The sequence below is a fragment of the Polistes dominula genome, unplaced genomic scaffold, assembly GCF_049000335.1.
Source record: "Polistes dominula isolate Pdom_NZ unplaced genomic scaffold, Pdom_raw_medaka contig_31, whole genome shotgun sequence".
In the NCBI taxonomy this organism is placed as follows: domain Eukaryota; kingdom Metazoa; phylum Arthropoda; class Insecta; order Hymenoptera; family Vespidae; genus Polistes; species Polistes dominula.
Genome location: NW_028300925.1, coordinates 7,287,501 through 7,310,776, shown reverse-complemented (window position 1 = coordinate 7,310,776; position 23,276 = coordinate 7,287,501). Strand labels below are relative to the sequence as shown.

General features: G+C 36.1%; 1 protein-coding gene and 1 long non-coding RNA gene across 3 annotated transcripts in view; one reads left to right on the top strand and one right to left on the bottom strand.

Moving 5' to 3' along the window:
• The window catches only part of hbn (aristaless related homeobox homeobrain), a 51,201-nt gene that overhangs the window by 1,272 nt on the left and 26,653 nt on the right, over positions 1–23,276 (top strand). The window contains exons 2-4 of the mRNA XM_015335008.2: positions 5,053–5,318; positions 9,496–9,583; positions 10,428–12,946. Coding sequence (XP_015190494.1) covers positions 5,053–5,318; positions 9,496–9,583; positions 10,428–10,891 — 818 coding nt within the window. The 3' untranslated portion in view covers positions 10,892–12,946. The remainder of the gene's footprint in view (positions 1–5,052; positions 5,319–9,495; positions 9,584–10,427; positions 12,947–23,276) is intronic.
• LOC149033003 (uncharacterized) lies at positions 798–9,475 on the bottom strand. 2 transcript variants are annotated; one of them, XR_016176083.1, is made up of 3 exons: positions 8,151–9,475; positions 7,605–7,693; positions 798–1,284 (listed from the first exon to the last, which is right to left on the bottom strand). It is a non-coding gene; the product is annotated as an uncharacterized LOC149033003 (long non-coding RNA). The 2 variants fall into 2 exon arrangements; XR_016176082.1 differs by lacking the exon at positions 798–1,284 and adding an exon at positions 1,297–3,353.

Genomic DNA, 23,276 nt, shown 5'->3' with positions numbered 1-23,276 from the left:
TAAACGGAAGGAGCAAGTAGGAAGGATCGATAGATCAATCGGCGATCTAATGGCATCGCGTTTAGTTTCTCACGCAAGTTACATCCGACAATAAAGCGATCTTCGAAGTGAACACACATACACGCACGCAACTAAAGCTTTAATTGTTGGTAGTCATTGTGTAAAAAAAAAAAAGAAAAAAAAAGAAAAAAAGAAAAGAAAAGAGGGTACCGACGGTAACGTAATTAGGTCGTCGTAGTTATGCGAATCTTTGGTTAGGATCTAGGTATTTATTTATATGCCTATGCAATGTGTGTGGATTTATGAAACGCGTTACGTCACGCGAACATTTTTCTTTCTATTTCTCCAAAGTCAAAAGAAACATTATTCTAAATTACTATCATTTAAAAAATTACTAACTGTTGTAGTATATGATCACGTGTGCATTAGATATATCTATCTAAGACTGGAAATGTGGATACTTTTTTTAATCAAATAGATCGATCGACTGAATCTATGGATCATCAAGATTTTAAATACTTTCGATGATTTTATTATTATTTTTGAATTATTTGACACAATTGTTAAGCTACAATTATATTTTTTTATTATTATATTGTAAGCCTTATCTAAATCCCAAAGAATTTGTTTTCGTTTGATAATAATTTTTCTTAACAAATTTGAAAATTCCTTAAGTTTGCGATAACCTATTTTAGTTCTTTTATTTATTTATGAATCATCATCTTTTGTTAAAACGATTGTACAATTTTTCGATTCTATGGAAAGGTTTCTACCGAATAGAAATTTTTTCGAAAGATAAATATATTTATTTTGTTTATTTTTAAACCAAAATGGAATGTATTATTCTTTTTATTTATCCACAAGAAAAATATCTTTTATTCGTAGTAAAATAAAATCACGTTAACATTGAATTTTGTAAAGAATCGTACACCTAAATACCTGGTAGTTCAAATAAGATAATAAGGAATTAAAATTGAAAAGAAAAGTATCATTTGTAGGAAACGTGGTTAGATCGGTGTTAGCAGCTAATTATAGTGTTAATGAGCTTCTCTACGTTTCTCCCTATCCTTCTCATTCTCTCTGCGTTTCTGTATCTCGGTGTAGCTTGATGTTCGACTTCCGGGACGCGTTATCAATGTCCATTGAACGTAGGCTCAGTGGATATTAGTTCTGCTCGATTGTGGTAGAAATCGCGGTGACGTTGCGGATCTCACCTGTACTGCTATCCGTTGTAATTAAAGCAGTTGCCAACGTCGATGTCCATCGTTGCATGATCCCACCAACCTACGAATATATTAGTGGGTTTGACCGTAGGTGTTTGTGTGAGGTTGAACGTAAGCGTGAGCTCGAGTAAATGTATGAGTATGTATGAGTGTGTATATGCGTGTAAGTATCCTATGTATGAGTAAAGTTGACCATCGAGTTTGTTGTAATCAACTTTTTTTTTAATTTTGTTTAATGTACGGAAATCAGGGATAGTTAAATACATTTTAAATGATTTAGAATCGAAGATGTTCTTTTACACATAACTTATGTATATTTGCGTAGATAGTTACTAAATTCTAATAAAGTACACACTCTCTTCAAATACTCGTCATTTGCATATGGAATCGCAATTCGCGGAACGTTTAATTCGTTTAAATATAAATTTAATAGATACCTCGATTGGAGTCAAATTACAAATTACGCTTGTAATTACGTAGAGGTTTGAAAATTTTCTATGAACGTGTTACATATACTATACATATACAAATATTAAATGACAGAAGAGGAAAGGTTTAAACACAAACGCTTCGTGTTCGTGCTTTGCAAACGTTTGTTATTATACTTTTTATCCTTTTTTTCCCTCGTAACATTGAATTAGCAGCTAAACGACGTTTATTTCCAACTTTGATCATTTAATACAAAGTGTTGGCGATTAATCATTAAACATGATTTAGATATAATTGGTGAAATATTATTTATATATAAATAAGTATTAATCAAAAAAGAAAAAAAATTGCAGATAAAATGATTATTTTGTTCTAAATTATCAATATCACCTGTAAAACATTTAATATAGCGAAACAATTATTTGATGTACTTTTTCCTTTCTTTTTTAAGGATTGATACAAAGATTGACATGAGCCATGTGGCCACTTTCCATGGTAAATAAATTTTTTATTCAGCGGAATGATCGATCCTTCCTCTCTTTCTCCTTCTTTTTTTGGTCTGTGTGTATACCCTTCTTACTTGAATCCACCCCTACCACAAACTATCGAACCGGCCGTAAATTTAATAGAAAGCAATAGAGAGCTAGGCATCAAGTGGGTACCCCATTGTGCTCTAGCATAAAAACATTAAAATCTCTCTATTCAACTTGGATTAGCCTCACGGTGTTTGTTACGAACATGTGAGTGCGATTACATCGAACGTGTGTGTTGAAACGTGCGTGTGGTGCTATCTTTTTCTCTCTCTCTCTCTCTCTTTCTCTGACTGTGTTTGTCCTTGTCTTACTTTTACCATTTCTCGTACGCTTACGCGTGGTGCACATGCACACCAATTCTAGATCCGACTCATCGCAAGCTATTTAAACTGTTGGCTACGACGGCATCGAAAAGAAGGATTAGCATTATTATGCCCGAGTAATAAATACCCTAATTAGTTCATGAGAAAGATAGTTAGACGGCGGAAGCGGGAAAGAGTTTTACTCATTAACCGGTTCTTTGAATTTTCAATGCTTGCAAAGATAAAAAAATAAAAAAAAAACAAGAAAAGAAGTAAAATAAATAAATAGATATACAAAAAATTCAAACGAGAAAAAACCTTTTTATAGTGGCCATCGTAATTATTTTAATCATTTATGTATCGATACAACATACGTGTATGTTAAAAGACGTGTACTCGTATGTTTCTAAATAAAATACTACGTTCAAAATTTTTCAAACAGAAATAACTTTGTTTTCTTTTTCATTTTAGAATATCGAAAAGAAAATATATTTTTTTCTAATTTTCAAACGAGTATATAAACCTATGTAATAATCTTTTTTTTTCTCGTGAGTGGTACATAAGTTAGATCATAATATCAGATTTTGATCATCCGTGGCCTTCGATATCGCACGCTTTTAATAACATATTATAGCAAAAAATATATTATACGATGTATACGTTGAATTTTCATAAAACGTTATGATTCGTTAATTTTCCAAGTCTTATCGGTGATTCTTGATAACAAGGCGATTCGCTTATCGAGTTAAAGCCGCCGATAATTCATAATAAACGTCGTGGAAAGCGTGCCAGGGTAATATCCGTGATAATGGTCGATGTCGTAAAGAGGGTTGAAAGCGAATTAACGTGGTATGTAAGGTATACGCCTTGAAAAAAAAAAATTAGTTACGAGGAGGGTCGATGTCGAAGTAATAATAACAATAATAATGTACGTCAATTAATCATCTCATATGTGAAAGAAGTTTTACGTTTGTATTTTCCTTTTTTATTAATCATTTTATAATTTCAAACACACGAGTCGACCTCAATGAATTGTTTTTTGTTTTGTTCTTTTCTCCGTTTTTATGTCAAATTGAAAGTAGCACAATTCATAAATCATTTTTAACGTCTCGTAAGAAAGAAAAAAAAAGAAAAGAAAAGAAAAGAAAGATGGGATAGGAGAGGGGTTAAATGCGCATACAACAATAAATAATTTACGAATATACACTTATGCGGATCTAGAAAGATCTTCGGAAAGATCAAAAGAAGTTGTGGAAGCCGATTAATCGGCGCCCCTTTAATTTCTATCTCGCAAATACGTGTAGATCTGTGTTCGTAACGATTCGACACCCTCGAACTCGATTCTCTGAGTATAGTTGAGGAGGTAGCATGTGTGCTCATACGACTTCTCGCCTACTCGGTAGCAGCAAGTGGAAGGAAAGGGAATTCTACCTATAGGTTATATGCGTGTAGTTTGCCCTAATGGGGTTTTAAACTCTTGTCGTTGCGTTCGTGGAAGGATAGAAAGCATCAGAAAGAGTAAGAGAGAAAGAGAAAGAGAAAGAAAATGAAAGAGAGATGAAGAATGCAAAATGTGAGAGTAAAAAAGGAAAAGAGGGAAAGAGAGAAAGAGAGAGAGAGAGAGAGAGAAGGATGGGTAGTAGGACCTGATAGAAACGGCCGTTTGTAACGGGGTGCGAGGGTCTAACGAAGGCCGTGGGGTGCGTCGTGTTCTCTCGATATTTACTAATCACTGACAGCAACGATTTTTAAGTACTGACGCGGTACATATAGAAATAATCTCTATGCATATATCGATCCCTCGTTTCGTTCGCAAAACGTGTACGCGTATGTCTCTCTCACTCTCTCTCTCTCTCTCTCTCTCTCTCTCTCTGTCTCTCACTCTTTCTATTTTTCTCTTTCTCTTTTCCATATTCGATCCCTCCGTGCGTATGCTCTCATATATATATATATATATCTATCTATCTATCTATATACATATATACATATATACATATATATAAAAAGTACGGATATAAAAAAATGAAGCAGCAAACGAGGCTTAAAAATTGGCAAATCCGCCGATCGGACGTCATCGAGCGTATCGAATATATCGGGACCGGTCGCTGGCTGGTGCGGCTTAAAAATGAAATTGCGCCCGCACCATCCCTTCTCCGCGTTTCTACTTCATCGTATATCAACGAAACGTCAATTTCGTTTTGGTAGCGTGGACGATTTTGCTTAATCGCCTCCATCCTCTCTCTCTCTCTTTCTCTCTTGCCCTCTCTCTCATATTCGATGCTTCAAGTACCGAAGGCTTTTCATCATTTGATATATCACCCCTTTTTGCTCTTTTCTAACCCTGGTTTGAACGTAGGTACCACGACACGAGCGCTGTTGGCCCTTCAAATAAAAAATTTCTTTTGTTCATAGTGGTGGCTCGTAAGGTGTCATCGATGAGTTTTAATGCAATTTTTATTTTTTATTTTCATTTTTCTTCTTATTTTCTTCTGTGTGTTTTTCTATTTCTTCTTCTCCTTGATATTTAAAAACCGTTCTTTGGATATTTTTGCATGCTGGTTGCAGATCATGCGACGTCGTCCGATACAGTTGGCGATAACGGTGACACCGAGCTGGGACATCTTAGCGATCATCAAATGAGCGACGGGCTTCACGACTCGTTGAATCTCGGTGAGTCTGACAGACCGAGGAAGGTTCGAAGGTCGAGGACAACATTCACGACCTATCAACTACACGAACTCGAAAATGCCTTTGGGAAGACGCAATATCCTGATGTTTTCACAAGAGAGGAACTGGCGATGCGTTTGGATCTATCAGAAGCTCGAGTTCAGGTGAGAAAGAGAGAGATAGACAGACAAAAACAGAAAGAAAGAGAGAAACAGATTGAGCAAGAACAAGAAAGAAAGAAAAAATACGAAAAGACAAGCACACGATACAAAAAAAAAATCAAAATTATTTTCTGTTTTGTTACTTTTATTGTGTGTGTGTGTGTGTGTGTGTGTGTATAATTTTTTTAGAGGACAATTTAAATGAATAAATTTCATTTCGTTTTATTATACTTAAACTTCGATAAAATTTCCAAGATGATGGGACACTCGATGCATTCGAAGCATTACCGATCATTCATCCCCTTGTATGATATCCGACAAGCTACCTAGTTATAAGTTCATCATTCAACTAGTATATATGTATATATCTACAGAAGTACACATTTAAGTTAGAAACCTTTACGACGAGTACACGTTAGGGTGCCACTCAACTAATTACGCGCCATTGTCCTGAAAATCTGCTATTTCGCTTCTCCTCGTTTTCTTCTTATTCTTCTTTTTATTCGACAATTGCTATCTCGCGTTAATTGGAAGATGACAAAATATGTTCATAAATCTAACTGTTAGTAAAGATACCATTGAGTCGTAGATTCTAAAAATATCTTGTCTATTAAAAATAACTCTAGCAAAGAATTACCACTTAAAATGCAGAAATAGATGTAAATAAAAAAAGAGAAAAGAAAAAAACTTATGAATCAGTCTACTCGTTGAAAGTATTCAACCAATCGGGTGAATATTTGATAATGTCTACATTTTTCAACGTCTCATGGAATCGATTCGTTCTAGCTCGAGTATCGGCCGCTTTTTCATGAACGGAAATCGGTTACTCGATTAGCTCGACTATTCCGACACCCTTACAAAAGTCGCTGAGAAGTAGTCAGTGAGAAGGAGAGCAAGACGAAAGAGGGAAAAGAGGAAGAGGGTAGGGGATCCAGGGGGACAAGGTGGGTAAAAGGGGGTTGAAGAGAATCGAGAGATGTGCAACGAAGAGTGAGAGCATGGTGTACGAGAGAAAGCGAGAAAGAAAGAGAGAGAGAGAGAGAGAGAGAGAGAGAGAGAGAGAGGGTTGGATGGGAACCGTCGTCGAAGGGTGGCGCGGAGCTGAAAAGAGACAGAGAGCATTCCGATTGGCCCATTGTGGTACAGCCAAGCGACAATGCCAGCAATTGGCCGTCGCTCGACAAAACCGCTAAATGATCCGCCGCGGCGCAGTGGTGCCACGGCCACTTTATTTCAATCTAGGAAATCCTGCGCTCCGACTACACCCTCCTCCCCTCTTCCATCTACTGCGTTCATCCCCCGTTCATCCGCGTTTCTCCCTCTACCTCCCTCCCTTCCTCTCCGTCACTATCTCCTACCCCTCATCTCGTCCACCTACCACGCGTATCCTATCCTCCTTCAACAGCCGAATCTGTCTCTTTTCCTATCTATCTATCTCTAGCTGGCTAGCTACCGGTACAACTGTCACCATCACCAACACCACCACTACCATCACCATCACCATCGACGTTACCACCGTTGCGCGTCGATTCTGGATGCAAAATTACCCCATTTTTCGGTATTAACGTCTCGTCGAATGTATGTATCGTTCTGTGAGATCGACCTGTAGAGATCGTAGTACACACCAGCGTTGGTGGTCGTAATGGGAAATCGTTCGTTTCACTTCTTTCCAATTTCGCGAATTATTTTTCTTTTTCAATTATATACTGGCATTTCTTTCTTCTTTTTTTCATCCTGATATTTTATTTTTTTTTATTTCTCAACAAGGCAGTTGAACGTTTATTTATTCACGTTGTTTTTTTTCTTTGTTTTATTACTGTGAAGTTTTTTTCATTAAAAAATTTCTTCCTACTTTTGAATCCAGAGTCGAAAAGATTCGAATTTGATTCTATTTGAAAATATTCTTGTGTACTTTATTAGTAATGGTTTGAGAGCAACAGCAGTAGCAGGGGAAGCTGTAGCAGCAGCACATTGCCGCCGCCGGCTACAAGGGTAACGTCGTCTTTTTCGTCGTCGTCGTTTTCGTCGTAGTCGTCGTAGTCGTAGTCGTCAGAGTGAAAGTTTTCGAGACGAGCCGGCGATTTAAACTTTCGAGTTGACGGTGGGTCGGTTAAACGACGCGCTGCAAGGTTTGCGAGCACTTAGGCGTTAGAGGGTATTCAGGAGCGATTAAATAATTAACAGCAATTAGGCAATTGAATTTCCTGTCCCGACCTCTCCCGACGTATCTCTCCCCTCTCCTTTCCTTTCTCTTTCTCTTTCTCTCTTGATTCTTGACGTCGACCTTACCCTCTACCTCTTGTCTACCTTTCCTCGCTGGTAAGCACTTTCTCTTTTCTCCGATGATAAACCTTTGCTTTCAACTATTTTCCATTGATCTGAAATTTAATTTCAAATGTTAATAATATTATTAAAAATAATATTTTTTTTTCTTCGATAAGTAAATGTCATTGTAAAAATATACTCTCAGTTAATGAATACTTAGGGTTGTTCTATAAATTCGTGTAATTTTTTGTTTTTAAATAAATAAACAGTAAAAATCATATGGATTTCTTGGATAATGTAATAATAGAATTTTTAAGAAGTTTTCTTTAAATAAACTTTTGGCACTTAAGGTAGAACTTGTTAAATTTGATTAAATGTTTTAGGCTGGTTGATAATAAAAAATAATAATATTAATATCAATTTTCATTAAAATGTCATAAAAACGTCTTGGATATAATATAAATGAGAACGTTAATCGTTCGTTAACGATGTTAAATGTTTCCTAAGAGGGGTGAGAGAGAAAAGGGACTGTGTCCATGTATTCGGAAAGCGATATTCGCTTGCTATTACCCTGGTTGGTAGAACAGTGTCGGTCTGAAAGGCAGCATTTTGAATTTCCGTGGCACACAATGGATGCAGCATGTAAAACGTATACACACATATACATACATACATACATACATACATACATACATACATACATACATACATACATACATACATACATACATACATACATACATACATACATACATACATACATACATACATACATACATACATACATACATATATACTTATATACATGTATAAAAAGAGAAAAAGAAATAGAAGGTTGAACGACGATGCTGTCGTTGGTGGTTCTGTTGGTGCCATTGGTGGTACTGGTACTACTGGTGTACTGGTGCTTTAGCTAGTATGGCTGCTATTGCTGCCGGGGTCCCTGACGATGCCCACGAAAAATCCTACCGAACAACTCGAGCGGAAAGCGAAAGCATTTATACGGCAACGGGTGCAACGGGAGGGACAAAGAGAAAGAAAAAGAGAAAGAGAAAAAGAGAAGGAGAGAGCGAGAGGGCAGGGGTTGCTGCTACCACTCGGGGGTCCGGAGGAAATCAGGATAATTGTTAACAATTAGCTTAATCAACCTCGAGAGCCGAGCTTTTGTTGGGTGCTCTGATACGCGCGGCCGAAGGTTCTCATACGTTCTTGTCAGTTTAGTTTTATCTTTCTTTCTTTCTTTCTCTTTTTTCTTTTGAAAAAATAGAGAGAGAGAAAAAGGAGAAAAAGATTACTACTTATTAAAGAAAGATCTCTTCTTTCTCTCGCTTCGGGATGCGATTTAATCGTTGAAAATTACATAACGAGTACGAACAAATTCTAGTATCCCCTATTGACTACTAATACCTCGAATTTTTATTTCCACTCCTTTTTTTTTTTTTCTTTTTTTCATTCCAAAGAAAAAGAGAGATAGAGAGAAGAATTAAATATACTTGTCCAGAGACTATTAAATTTAGAAAAAAAAATTCTCTTATGATTTAATGAGAAAAGGATAAAGTTGAGCTTAAGATCGACATTTTTCTTTATTCCTTTATTTTTTCCTCCCTCTTTATTTATTTTATTATTTGTTTTTATTTTTAACGAGAGAATTACGAGTGGATACCTTTAAATGCTTTTCTACGAATTCTTTTTAAAATTCTTGCTAATGAATTAACGAAAAACTCTATTAAAGAAAGAAAAAAGAACAAGGGGAAGAAGATAATAATATAAACGAGTTATGATCCTAATATTATATATTAGTATAATATAAAACGAATTAAATTCATTTGTTCTTTTTATTCGTTAGTTCTAAAGTTGATTCAATTTATTAGATAAATTAATTATTACCATAATATTTGTTTCCTTTTTTTTGTAGGTATGGTTCCAAAATCGTCGAGCCAAATGGCGTAAGAAAGAAAAAGCTCTTGGAAGGGACACGAGCTTTATGCACGTCGAGCAGGGAGGTTAGTCGTCTCGATAATTAATTCATTATATTTTCTTAAACCTCACACCACCACAACCACCACCACCACTATCGCCCGGTGCTTTGATTTTTATCTTTTTTCTTTTTTTTTATCATGAAGAGAAAGTGTATCGCACCGAGAAAATAATTAATTTTCTACACGACAGTAATTAAATTTCCTCTATCCGATAAACTCTTAAATAAGGTCGCCATAAGGAAAGGTACTTTTCCAAGAACAAGGTCAATTCTTTTTACGTGACAAAATTATTCTAATTAATTTAAAAATTGATTTATTGCTAGTTGAAGTTTTGATCTTTATTCTTATTTTTTTTCTTCCACTCGTATAAATAAAAATACATTATTACTTAACTGTGTGACGATATTGGAGTTTTATACTCGAACGAGTCGTGCGGGTTATTACGATTATTGTGTGTGTGTAAAAGAGAGAAAGAGAAAGAGAGAGAGAGAGAAGCAGGGTGAACATAGTCAAAAGGGTAGATGCAATCGGTAATAATTACATGTAATTTCAGTGTCCCTCTCAATGTGCGTCGACCGTTGCGTGGAATCCGATCTGCAAGACGGTCGGCGTTCGACGGAAGTAAAGGTCCGTTAATTTTTTATAAAACTAATAATGTTTCTGCATTTGTCACAGAAACACGATGAGGGTTGGGTAGGGCGAGGAATTAGTTTGGAGAAGTTCAAAGAAAAGAAACAAAAAACTAATTAATAGTTTATTTAATTAAAAATTCCGCTTTAAGGAAAAAGTTCTCTTTCTTAAAAATCCTCCCAAACAACAAAACTAACAAAATAGAAAAAGAAAACGTTATATTACCGTGTGATTGCAGGTGTGAACGAGTTGTCGCTGCACGCACGGTTACTCCAATCGGCCGGTGGTGTACCAGGTGCGGATCCATCGGGTCCACCAAGCGGAGCCTTCCCGTGGTTCATACCACCGGTATTTCCACCCCCTTGGCCAGCTAGCGCACCAAAATTACCACCGTTGCATGCGATTCTTTCGCAGTATATTGGTTTACCTTTACCGCAAAATTTGGCGTCTTTGAGCACGGTCCTACCGGTTGGTTTAAATCCTGCAGCGTCTTCGTTAAACCACAACAACGTTAATGGCCATACATTAGGGAATCATTTACACGGACATCCATTGAATCTTGGTGTACAAAATTTGCCGCAAAATTTGAGCTCTAAGCACGAAAAGGAAGACGACTCGTCGTCGGAAGATGAAATCAGAAGACAAAGCGCTGAGGTTCTCAGAGTTAAGGCTGAAGAGATTATACGTAAAGCGGATAATTAATAAGCAAATTTAAATGAGGAACGTCGATTTGTTCTTTGATTTTTCATTTTGGTGATTGCTATCGAAGTAAATTCAGTGGACTTGGTGGTAATCAAACGAACAAATTAATTACTGTGATTGGTTGGAGCCATAATAAGTCCCAAGATGAGGTCTAGAAGAAAAATAAAAAAAGGAATGATAATTCTATTTCCACATGGACAATCCGTAACATAAATAATATGCATGGATACGTAGTATCATTACTACTACTACTACTACTACACTACTACTACTTCTACTACTATTACTACTACTACTGCTACGTGTACTTTAATGTCGGCATTGACTTACAACGCAATCAAGTAAGCCGTCGTTGATGTTCGCGTCACCGTCGTAGTCCTTTTGCATATGTCGATATCATAAAGATGTAGTAGATATCGCGTTCATGCAAGACTCCTGCTCGGTGTCGCGTTTATTGGGACACACGTATGTATGTATTTACAAAGTGTAAATGTAAACATGTAGAAAGAGTGAGAGAAAACACGCGATTCGCTCTTAGAACGAACTTTGCGTCGTTTATGCATAGAAACCGAACGCGAGAATGGACTGTTTAAAAAAAGCAAACGAAAAGAAATTAAGAAGAAGAAGAGAATACTTTAAATAACAACAAATCTCGTGGGTGGATAGGAGGAGTCCGTTAATTTTGTAAAATTACACACCTGTGTGATAATACTTATGTAGTACAGGTGTAACTCGCAAACAGTGATGATTATAATTACGACGATGATGATGATAATGATGATGATGATGACGATGATGGTGATGAAATGGTGGTTTTCTTTATGTAAATATGTAGGTAACCGATTATGTTAAAAAATATATGAGAACAGATAATATCAAAAAACGATGTATTTCTACTACCTCTCTTTTTTCTTTTTTTTTTTTTAACATCGTTTATACTTCCTTTGTGTTACAAGCAGAAAAATAATCACCATTTGTTTCTTTCCCTTTAACCAATTGTCGATCTCTCCTGTGAGGATTACATGCCATATACTACTGGGAAACAAAGACAAAAAAAGCATGAAAACAAGAAAACACATCAAGTACAAACTAAAAACACATCTATCGACTTCGAAATCGGATCGTCGAAAGATTATAGCTTTTGAAAGTAAGTGATAGGCGAATAATGGAAGGGGGGTTGTCGTTAGTGGGAGTGGGTTGTAGGTCGTACAAACGATACCTTCATTTTCTTATGTGATTTTCTCGCTATGAAAAAATGCGTCCAGGACAAAATAGCTTTTCGAATCATTAATCATAGTAGGATTTTATAGCCAGTCTCGTTTCGGCTCCGTCATTACGACAATTTCCTGAATTTCGGATTGTCCCCACGATTTACACGAACAGTATGGTGACAAGGAGTGAAAAGGGAGTGGGACGGTTCACACACGTTTGTGCACGAGGACCACGTTCCCACGAGTCTTCGTGTAAACGTCGTTGGTGGTGTCGTTCGATCGTGTTGTTCCCCTATTTCCCTCCCCCCTCCCCCTTTGTCACTCTTTTTCTCTTTCTCTTTCTCTCTTTTTTTCCACCCTCGCTATTTAACCGAAAGAGAGAGAGAGAAAGAGAGCGAAAGAGACAAGGGGGAGGAACGGGACGATCCAAAAGAACGAATGAACGAAGCTCATCCAGGTTTATACCGGTAACACGCACAATGGCAATTACAATCGGGCCAATTTATTCGCGTTATCGGAAATTTATCTGTCGTAACGACGACCAACGCCGGCTTCGCGCTTCTCGCGTCCCGTGAATTAACTTTATCGCTGGTTCGAGTTGTGTGTCGGCTTCGAAGCGTATGTACACCGAGTGAGCTCGTCAACCGATTATTGCACTACCACTACTACTACTACTATTACTATTACTACTACCACTATTGCTACTAGTAGTAGTTGGAGTAGTAGAGAACATCATCAACACACCAATCGCAATCGACGTTGGACGACACCTGCACGTTACTCGTAGGACAATCATCATCGTGTTGTACTATCTTTCACAAGATCGAGCTATACGATAAGACCGGTAAGTTTCGATAAAAAAAATGAAAAAGAAGGGAATCCGATGAACTCCCTTCTTTTTTTCTTTCTGTCCAATCAAAATTTTTTTCATTATACGTTTTTGGAGGATGGTGTCAACGAAACGGGGGATGATACATTCCTATTCTTTGACAAATTTCGTCAACCCATTTTGATGCATACTCGTGTATATACGTAATATATATTCCAACATATTCGCGAATAAGAGAATAGACTTTAGCTTCCCTTTCCTGAGCTAACGTCTACACTTTCGTATACTTTTAGCTCAACAATCGTGTCGCATAATGCTGTAAAGTTCTGCTAAATGGAACCACTAGAGTAGGAGAAAAGAAACGCTCCTCCGTCCACTTCGGCTTTTCGGTCACATTTACTCGTAAGCTTACTTCGCTTACTCTCGCTTTACATTTCCATTCGACGTTTAACAAATTCCTTTTCAACAATCGATCTGTTCATTTGACGGTGGTGGAAGATCTTATCGTTAAAAATGTATTTCGAATACAAAGCCTTTCAATTTGAACCATACATATATACATATAAATCTTTTTTTCTCTTTCTTTCATTCATTCTTTCTTTTTCTATCGCTAATCGAGAAACACTTTCTCATTCGTCCCACTCTTTTCTCTCTTTTTATTTCCTTCCTTCCTTTTCTTTATTTCACTCTACTTCTTCCTCTCTCTCTTTTCTTTTCTTTTCTTTTTTTTTCCACGGGCGACGTAGTTTTCGGAGTAGACAAGGGATCAGCGTTGAATACCACTGATCACGATCGCAACGGGCTACCAAGGACAATTAGATTAAAAGCAGCGCCTCTCGCGGCGGCTTGAGATCCATTAGTGCCCATTGTACCACCCCATTTGCACCCCCGTCACCACCACCACCACCACCACAATCGCTACCACCTTCGTGTGCCGTTACTCCATCCCTCCTTATACGCCGAGTGCAGCCCCTATCTCGAAGCCAGGTACTTATTCTCAATAGTAATATGCTCACTTCACTCTTCCACCTCTCTCTTTCTCTTTCTCACTCATTCACTCATTCACTCACTCACTCACTCGTCCTTCGACACTTCTCTTTATCTATCTCTCTCTCTCTTTCTCTCTCTCTCTTTTACTCAGCGCACGTTCTGCCCTCGAGAAACGGAAAGTCGCGAGAAGTGGCGAATGAGCGGTCTGAAAAGATTTCTCTTGCTACTGGGTACTGGGTACTAGCTACTGTATCTGTTGGTGTTGGGTACTCTTTGGTAGTGTTGCGAGAAAATCACTAGGAGTTGATACATAACTACGACGATGACGACAACGACGACGACGAACCGACGTTAATGACACCCTGAATGACATCAATTAGTCCATCCGCGGGAATAAACCTCTTCCCTCGTTCGCCTTGGAAAACGCGTCTTTCTTTCTTCTACGATGAGACGACGATGAGGAATAAGAGGAACAGTTGGTTGAGTAGAAGGAGAAGGAGGAGGAGTAAGAGGAGGTGAGAAAGAAGGAGGGAGATGGATGAGAACTAAGAGGAAGAGTGCGACTATGCGAATGAATAAGCACACGACGTTAAGACCACCGCGAGAAAATTATCCAACGTTGCTAATGGTATTTATTATGCCGGCGATTGCCAAGGGAAAGGTGCTCTCTAAAAAAAGCCCGATTAGTTTCCACGCATCTCTTCCTATCATCTCACATGTACACACATACACAAATATATGCTCTTTTCTTTTTTCTTTTCTTTACTTTCTTCTCTTTTATTTAAATTTCTTTTTCTAATCATTTGTATCAATTTTGTTTTCTCCACCTACTGCAATAAATTCAATGAACGATTCTTTATTTGTTTCCAATTTGTTATCAACGTCAAATTAATAGCAACATTTTGGAATTGAAACGTTGAACTGTATAGATAGGTTGTAAATTAAGGATCAGTAGAATATTTTATGTTTGCTAAAAGTAATAAAAAACTTGACATGATTTGAAATTGATTTGAAGGGTTAGTAGAATAGGTTCGAGTTTATTAGGATTGCATAATTATATGTTTAAAATATTTAAAAAGAGTATATATAAAATAAAATAATCCAATATATAATTTTGTTTCCCTAAAGAAATGTTCTATATTTTTGTATATTCATTAAATATTTTATTTGAATTATTATATATTATTTATAAAGTGTCCTAAAATTCAATGATCAATAACATTATACTTTCATGAATTTTACGTAATTAGTATTACTGATTTTGTCTTCATAACATAATTCACAAAATAATATCTAATATATTCGTACGCATTTAAACGTATAAATGTATGAAGAACATAACGTTATCAAAGTAGGATTTAATTGGAACAATTATTAGCAAGTAGCAATTCATTCAACGATTTCAAATTCTATTATGTAAAGAGAAAAAGAGATAGAGAGTTAATGAGTGATTGAGAGAGATAGAGAGAAATAGAGAGAAATAAAGAGAGAGAGAGAGGGAGAGAGAGAATGCAGACACGAGTGCGGGATATTAATGCTGCAATTGTATATACACACACATACTATATAACTTCTTCGAGTGGCCCTTTAACGGATGAACATTATGTCTGTGTAATAATAATCGCCTCGGTAGTTGGGATTTTATTCGTGGAAGCACTTCGTTCGTTCACGAAAACCCAGAGAGAAGATAAATATCTCTTTGAGTTTAGAATTAATAAAACACCGACGGACGTTTTTCTTTGCTCCTGAACGCACATCAGAGGTATCCACCCTGTGTTCCACTTTCTCTCTTTAACTTCAATTCCTATTCTCGCTTTCGTAGGTTCTATATATATATATATATATATATATATATATATTATAACACTCGAGGGATTTATCGTGAAACTTTCAAAAAGAAAGCAAGAAAAAGCAGGATAAAATAAAAAAAGATGAAGAATATACAAAAATTACTAACACTCACAAAAATTATTCCAATTTTGTTCATTTTTACAATAGACCCCTAACAAAATTCTTCAATCGTTTCGAAGGTCAAATTCGATTTTTTCTTTTGCAAAAGAAATCGAAGTACGATAAAGGGATCTCCTGTTGAGATTTTCGTAGATATTTTTTATGCAAGAGCGAGAGACCACGTTTGTTCTTATTTTATTTTTTCTTTTTTTTAATTTTATTTTTTAGAACTCTCGAGTGTTCACACGTTGTGAAGCTGAGTGTACGGTTATGCTTAAAAATTAGTGTCGTTATGACGCCGCTCTTTAACTCAGTATACACGAGCAATGCACACTTCATTAAGGCTATTAGAAAGCATCTGGGCATTCAGGATGCACAGCATGGCGAGAGTAGCACCGGTCCTGAACCGATCTTGATTCTCTCTCTCTCTCTTTTTTTTCATCCCCCTTCTATTCCCATCGTCACGTTTTCGTGTCCTTTCACTCTCTCCCAGACGGGCCGACGGACTGAATGATTCCCTTTTTCTCCAATATTCTTACTACCATTTCTTTTTTTCTTCCCATCTGATAGATTTACACTTTGGTATTTCTAAGGAAAAGTTTGTTACCAAGTCAAGTGATAAGAATTTAATTGATATTTATTAGATTATTTTTACAAATATTTTTAGATCTTGTATAAAATGTTAGAATGTAAGGTAAGTGATAATGTTAATACAAAATTGTTAATACTTATGATAGAACATATACAGGGTGATTCTTGGAACAGAGGCGGGTAATAACTTTTTTTTAAGTAACAATAGAAAAAAATTATAAAGGAAAAAGTTATATGGCACAACAAATGTCAACTTTCTATGACCTTACGTTTTTTGAAAATCGGTGCACCCACTAGATGCAGTTGCACTTTTTTCTTAAATGGAACTTTATATTTTTTTTACACTATTCGATTCCTTTTTTTATTTTGCGTTAAAAAGTATTAGTGAAGGTCATCAAAATGTCAATAGTTTACGAGATATTTGAAGTTATATAAGGAGCAAATAACAATGTATTGTTTCAATATCAATTCAAATCAATTAAATAATGTAATGAAAAATGTAAAAAGCGCAATAGAATGTGCGCATCTAATCGTTTAGAATGAAATGGAAAAACATTCGAACATTTATTTTAATAAAATACATTACTGATATAAAAATTTACCCTGTGTATATATATAGTGATATTTTATTATAAATATATGTGCAATAGTGATGCAATTCTAGCCCTTATTAAAAATATTAACAAATTATTACTTCTACCGAACAAACTAATAAACAAACATTTACTTTCTTCTTACCTTTCAAATCTTATTTCAACCATCTTACATTTTTACCCGATTTAAAGAAATAAAAATTATCACTATTATCATTTTTATATCCATAAAATTCATCCAACCTTTTGATTCTGTATAAAAAAAAGATAAAAAAAAAGAGGTAAGAATAAAAATCAAGTACTCGAGTAAGTAAATTCTTTTGATTGATAGATAGATCAGACCAGGTTTTAGTAGAATCGTTGAAAAGATCAAAGCTCGCGGTGTGTTCTAATGGAGCTTGGAAAGAAGTCCCGTTCACACTCGATCAATTTCGTCGAATGAAACGATTTTCGTAAGGGATAAAGGATGCATCAAGGCATGTACGATAGTAGTGTAGAGTCGTACTTACATGGTACACACATCAGGGGGTTGGTTAGAAAACGCGACGGAATTCACTACGAAGCAGACAGACACACGGGGGAAGCTTCAATCTGTTTCGAGAAACGATAAATACGTTCTCTCCTCCATTTTCTTTTTCTCTTTATTCTTTTTTTATTTTTCACAACTAAGGTTCTCAGGATTTTATCCTTCTCTTGTCCTCCACCTTCTCACAAACACCCGAAAGGTGGGTTACTTTCATACGTACAGGTAATAAAAAAAAATAAAAAAAAACCATGAAGGCATGTGTGAACGATGAGAATGATAGTATTATTATGGTGGTCTTAAGTATAGACGATGTGTAATACGATTTTACAATTTATACGATCCTAGGCCCCAGGGAAAATTCAGAAACATGGATAGGTGGTGGTAGGTATATGTTACGAACACACGCATACAAATACGTAGACACACATACATACAAGTACGCACTTGTGTTTCTCCCGGAAAAACGTCGTAAATTAATCGTGCATTTAATTTCGTCCCGTTGGCGCAGCAATCTAATAAAGCGTGAGACACGAAAGGCTGTGGCTACACTTTGATAACACTCTTTTACCCTCTCTCTTACTCTCTCTCTCATTCGTTCACTCTTACTCTCTTTTTATACTCGCCATCAGCATTACGTTACATTAAGCTGATTATCCCTATCTCTATCTTTCTTTATTTCTCTCTTTCTCTCTCTCTCTCTCTCTCTCTCTCTCTCTCTCCTACGAACCTTCCCTTCTTTTTATTTTATTTTATTTTATTTTACTTTTACTTTTACCTCACCGCTTTGCCTTACCTCAGGCCGCAATTTACGAGCTTATTCGTTAAAAATTTTGTTTGTAGGATCAGCGTCATCGGCGTTACCTCGACGACGACGACGACGACGACGACGACGACAATCATTCTCTTTTTATTTTGTTCTTTTTCTTTTTTTTCTTCTTCGTGTGTGTATCCTTCATGCGAAGTGTGCTCCACTTTTTTACCGTCGAGATTAAACTCAAGATCAAAATTTCTCTTCTCAATGATCACGTATCATCAACATACATTTGTGTTGCATTGTCACGGATTGTCACACGTTAAGTTGTGTCGAAGAAAATTGCTGGCAGTTTAGAAATTTTGTGTCGTTAAAAGGAACCCTTTTTTTCTTCCTTGCATTTCGTGATAAACGATAGAAGAGTAGTAGATGAATGAAAAGAATTTCGTCACGTCACTTTGCATCCGTGCGGTGAGAAACTGCGAATGGTCGTTATCAAACCATTTTAGGGTTGGTACAAGAGAAAAAGGAGAGAGAGAGAGAGAGGAAAAGTATTGGGATGAGAAGAATGCCGAAATGGGGAGTCGGTATAGGTCCCGTTAAGGTATCCGTTTAGTTCCTAAAGTACTTTAACCGGTGAGCTTGAAGGGCGAGGAGTTTAATGGCCGTTTAAGGGGATTTCGTTGGATAATTAGCCGCGAAAGTAAGAATAAAAAAAAATAAAAAAAGGAAGAAAAAAAGAAGAAGAAGAAAAAGAAAAAAAGGAAGAAAAATAAAAAGAAAAAAAAGAAGTCTGGTGTTAGTAGAGACGTTCCTGTTACCTACGTGTTACTCGGTGTGAAAAGCCATAACAAAGAGGAGGGCTCGGTTACACGATTACACGGTACGAAACGATCCCTCTTTGCTTTTGAAGGATTGAGATCACTACCAAAGCCACGAAAAATCCATTCGCGTTCTCGATTGGTCCTATTTGCCATCACCAATCCTGACGAGACTGGATTGGATCTTGTGTACGTATTCTATCATTCTCTTTTTCCATCTTTCGTGTTCTCCCTTTTTTTAACAGGCTATTAAAATAGAGAAAGAGAAAGAGAAAGAGAAAGAGAAAGAGAAAGAGAAAGAGAAAGAGAAAGAGAAAGAGAAAGAGAAAGAGAAAGAGGGAAGAGTATCGCTGTTGGAATGGTACAACGAGCTCGTCCGGACGGAAGTGCGAAAGGAGATTTCTCGTTCGGATTCTTTTTACCTTCACCTTCACCAGTCTCCTATGACCGACCTCCTGTGGCGATCTCGAGCAGATGCGGACACCCGGTATACACATATATACATATTTACACGTATATATACATATACGTATCCTAATACATATATTATATTTATGCGAGGTGTCTTACACGGGTGCGGTATAATAATAATAATAGTAATGATAATAATGATAATAATAATAATTGTAATAATAATAAACTTCTCGACTACTCGTGTTTGGCCACAGAAGTATCTTTCATTGTAATTTTGCCATGGACCCATAGCTCAACCCAAGTGTTGGTTCCCTCCTCTCCTTTCTCTTTCTTTCTTTCTTTCTTTCCATTCTTTTATTTTCTTTTTATTTTCTTTTTTCTTCTTCATCCCCAGTGGTGTAAGCTTACGAGTTACTATTTAGGTACTTTGCGTCTCGAAAAGGAGACGCTCGTTTCATCGGTGGTTGAATCTCGTAAACGGATCTACCCCGTTGGGGTAGTTACTTTATTTCTCTTTTCTATTTCTTATTCCGGCTTCTCGTTAACGTCGGATTTCATTCCTTTCGTAACTCTAACGAAATTGCACAAGGAAGAAATAAGAGAAGAGCAGAGTTTAACTTGCTCGCTGACTCCCCGACGTTGTTGTTGAGAGAGAGAGAGAGAGGGAGAAGAAGGAAAGGTTGCTGGTGTTGGTGGTGTTGGTGGTTGTGGTGAGAAGGATAATGGTCTCTTTTTATTTATTTTATTTTGTTTTTCCTTTTTTTCTCAACCACGAGAGTGTGGAAGATATAACCGAATTAATAATAACCGAATCGAAAATTCGTCATTTAAAATTTCATTCGATCATTTAATCCTTATGCCATTACTCGCATAATAGCGCGTATAATAAAAATAAAATAAATAAATAAATAAACTGATTTCATTTATTTCTCTGAATATTAATTGTTTTTCTCGTTGAATGAGAATCATAGGAAAAAATAATCTTACGAAAGAAGGAAGTATTACAAATGTAGGACGACGAGGGAAGAAGAAGAAGATGCGCGCGACCACGCCGCATGGCGGTATCCGTGTTATTGATTTCATCTTAATCAGATCTCAACATCTCAATTACGTTTTGAGCCGGGCTTTCTCATTTGTTTGCAGGAGAGATTTTAAAGCCAGGCCCCATTGTCTGCGCACCACCCTTGAGCCTCCAGCCCGGGCTTAACTTTTCATTCTCCTGACAAATTGCAGGTTCTCTATCGTCGGTATGGAGCACGGGTGTAAATCGAATGAAACAATGGAGGCATCCATCTACTCCGATTCTTCAATCCTGCTTATCCGCCTAACGTGTTGTCGAGAGAGGGAATTTAATTTTACCACGAATCAGCTGTCGCTATTCGATTTTTATCTTTATCTTGCTAGCTACTAACTTACCTCCATTCGCGAACACGTTCCATCTTCTTACTTCATCCCCTTTTTACATCTGGTGTTAGCCAAAAGGGCTTTCTTATCAACATTTCCTTATTCCTTTCAAAACTACCTTTTAATTAGCTTCGAGATGACACGAGAGGTATATTAGGTAAAAAATGTTAAGACCAGGGTTCAAGGTTTTTTTTAAAGATATATGATAATTATGATAGTTTATGGCGGTTTAATAAATAGAGATTAATGATAGGGGTAAATGGTGAGTCATAGGAATATTCGTAAGAATTCATTTGAAATCATTTATTTGTAATTTAAAAAAATATATTTTAGAATTGTTTGACTTTTCGATTCATATACGTCTGATTGCAAATGAACATTGCATTGTTAGAGTAATATCATTTTATATGAATGAGAAAAATATTGGAACTCACAAGAGACTAATCGTCTTAAAAGCATTAAAAGATGCAGGGAGAGTACTAGTTACAAAAATAATCATTTGGTTTTGATTGTATCTTGTCTAAATATGAATACTCGAGTGGGACCAATTGCTTTCTTAATCATTCCTATAATATTACATGTTTTTTTTACAATAGAAACAAAATTAGCAAGGATTACTATTCAACATATTCTGCAAGATTAAAAAGAAAAGAACAATAAAATATAATTAAATTGATATCAATTTGAAAGTTTAATAATCCTAAATTGAAATTTTGTGTATACAAATTTAAAAATATTTCTATTGCAAAAGCAAATACATATCAATGATTTCAATTAGTAATTAAATGTATATAAAAGTGTCATGAATTTTGTTGATTAATTAAAATTTATAAATATTAGGAGTCTCACATAATATTAAACATCTTGTAATTCTAGATAGATCTTTTAATGTTGCAAGTGTGGTTTTGAGAAAATTGTTAAAATCTGGTTTCTAACGAGAATCCTTCTTATTAGATATTAACGAGATATTATTGTCTCTCTCTCTCTCTTTTTATTTGATGAGATTGATCTATCGACAGGATTTTACGAATCCGTTCAGAAACGACCAGAAACTAATACGATACATTTCGCGAATTAATAAGTGCATTATGTTAAACCATGAACGGAACAGAACGGTAGTAGTAGTAGTAGTAATACCAGATCCCAAGTTGAAGTTGTGAAGTCACGTGCCGGCACGTGTCACGTTATGACGGCCCACCACTTTCTTTCTCTCCACGATTTTCTCTTCTTTTATTTAATTAGTGCGACTTTATGAAATGGTTGGTCGCTCTCTCAAGCAAATTAATCACTCAATCTCTCTTTCTGCCAATTTTCACGATTAACTACGACAATTTAGTTCTCATATATGCGATGATTGGCTCAAGGAAATAAGAAGAAATAAAAAAAAAAAAGGTCAATAATAAAAGAGTCACCCTTTTCAAATACGAATACCGTCGTCTCTTCGTTCGTTCGATCGACGTTTTCTATGCTCGTCATTTTAACTTTTGTTCTTTTTATATATATATGTGAGTTTGGTGTACGTGTACGTTTGATATGTTTGAGAATTTTCAAAAAGAGAAAAGATACATAGGTAACCGCTTAGAAAACAAAATGGTACGAACGATTAAATGATAAAACCACGATGCCGATGGTATAAAAGCGCCGATACACAAACGTTTTTCACCTCGAATTCTTTTATCCCTGAAGCATGCATCGATCCTAGTATACACCTAGTATACTATACTACTCTATACACGTCGAATCGTTCGTCATACACGTCCGAGAGATTTCCGATAAATTCTCTTGCACTTTATGCGAACGTTATTTTTTCGCCTCACAAATCTTTTCTTCTTTTTTTTTCTTTTACGTTAGTCGTTTCTTTTCTTTTCCACCCTATTCTAGAATAAAAAGATTTGTTTTTTTTTCTCGATACTTTTTTATTTACTTCTCGTACTCGATACAAACCTAATTTATCGTTTTAATTAAACAATTTTTCACATGCCATTAAATGGGCTTACAGTTCGAATTTCGAATAGAACGTAAAAATCAGGAAATTAGTTTTTTAGATACGCACGAATAAGAGAAACAAGAGGTGGGAAAAGGTAGGAGGAAAAGGAAGAAAAAAAGTGAAAAAAAGAAAAAACAAGAAAAAAGAGTAGAGGAAGAAGAGTTCGTACTCAGGCCGCAAACACGAAGCACATATCCTCGTCGAATCCTTTTAACTTTACGAAGCGAGGACGAACGATCACAGTGTGACCATCCAGACATTTCCAATATACTTCGGCACTTTTCACGGTTGCAGTTTTTAGCGGCAAATCGTGTCCCT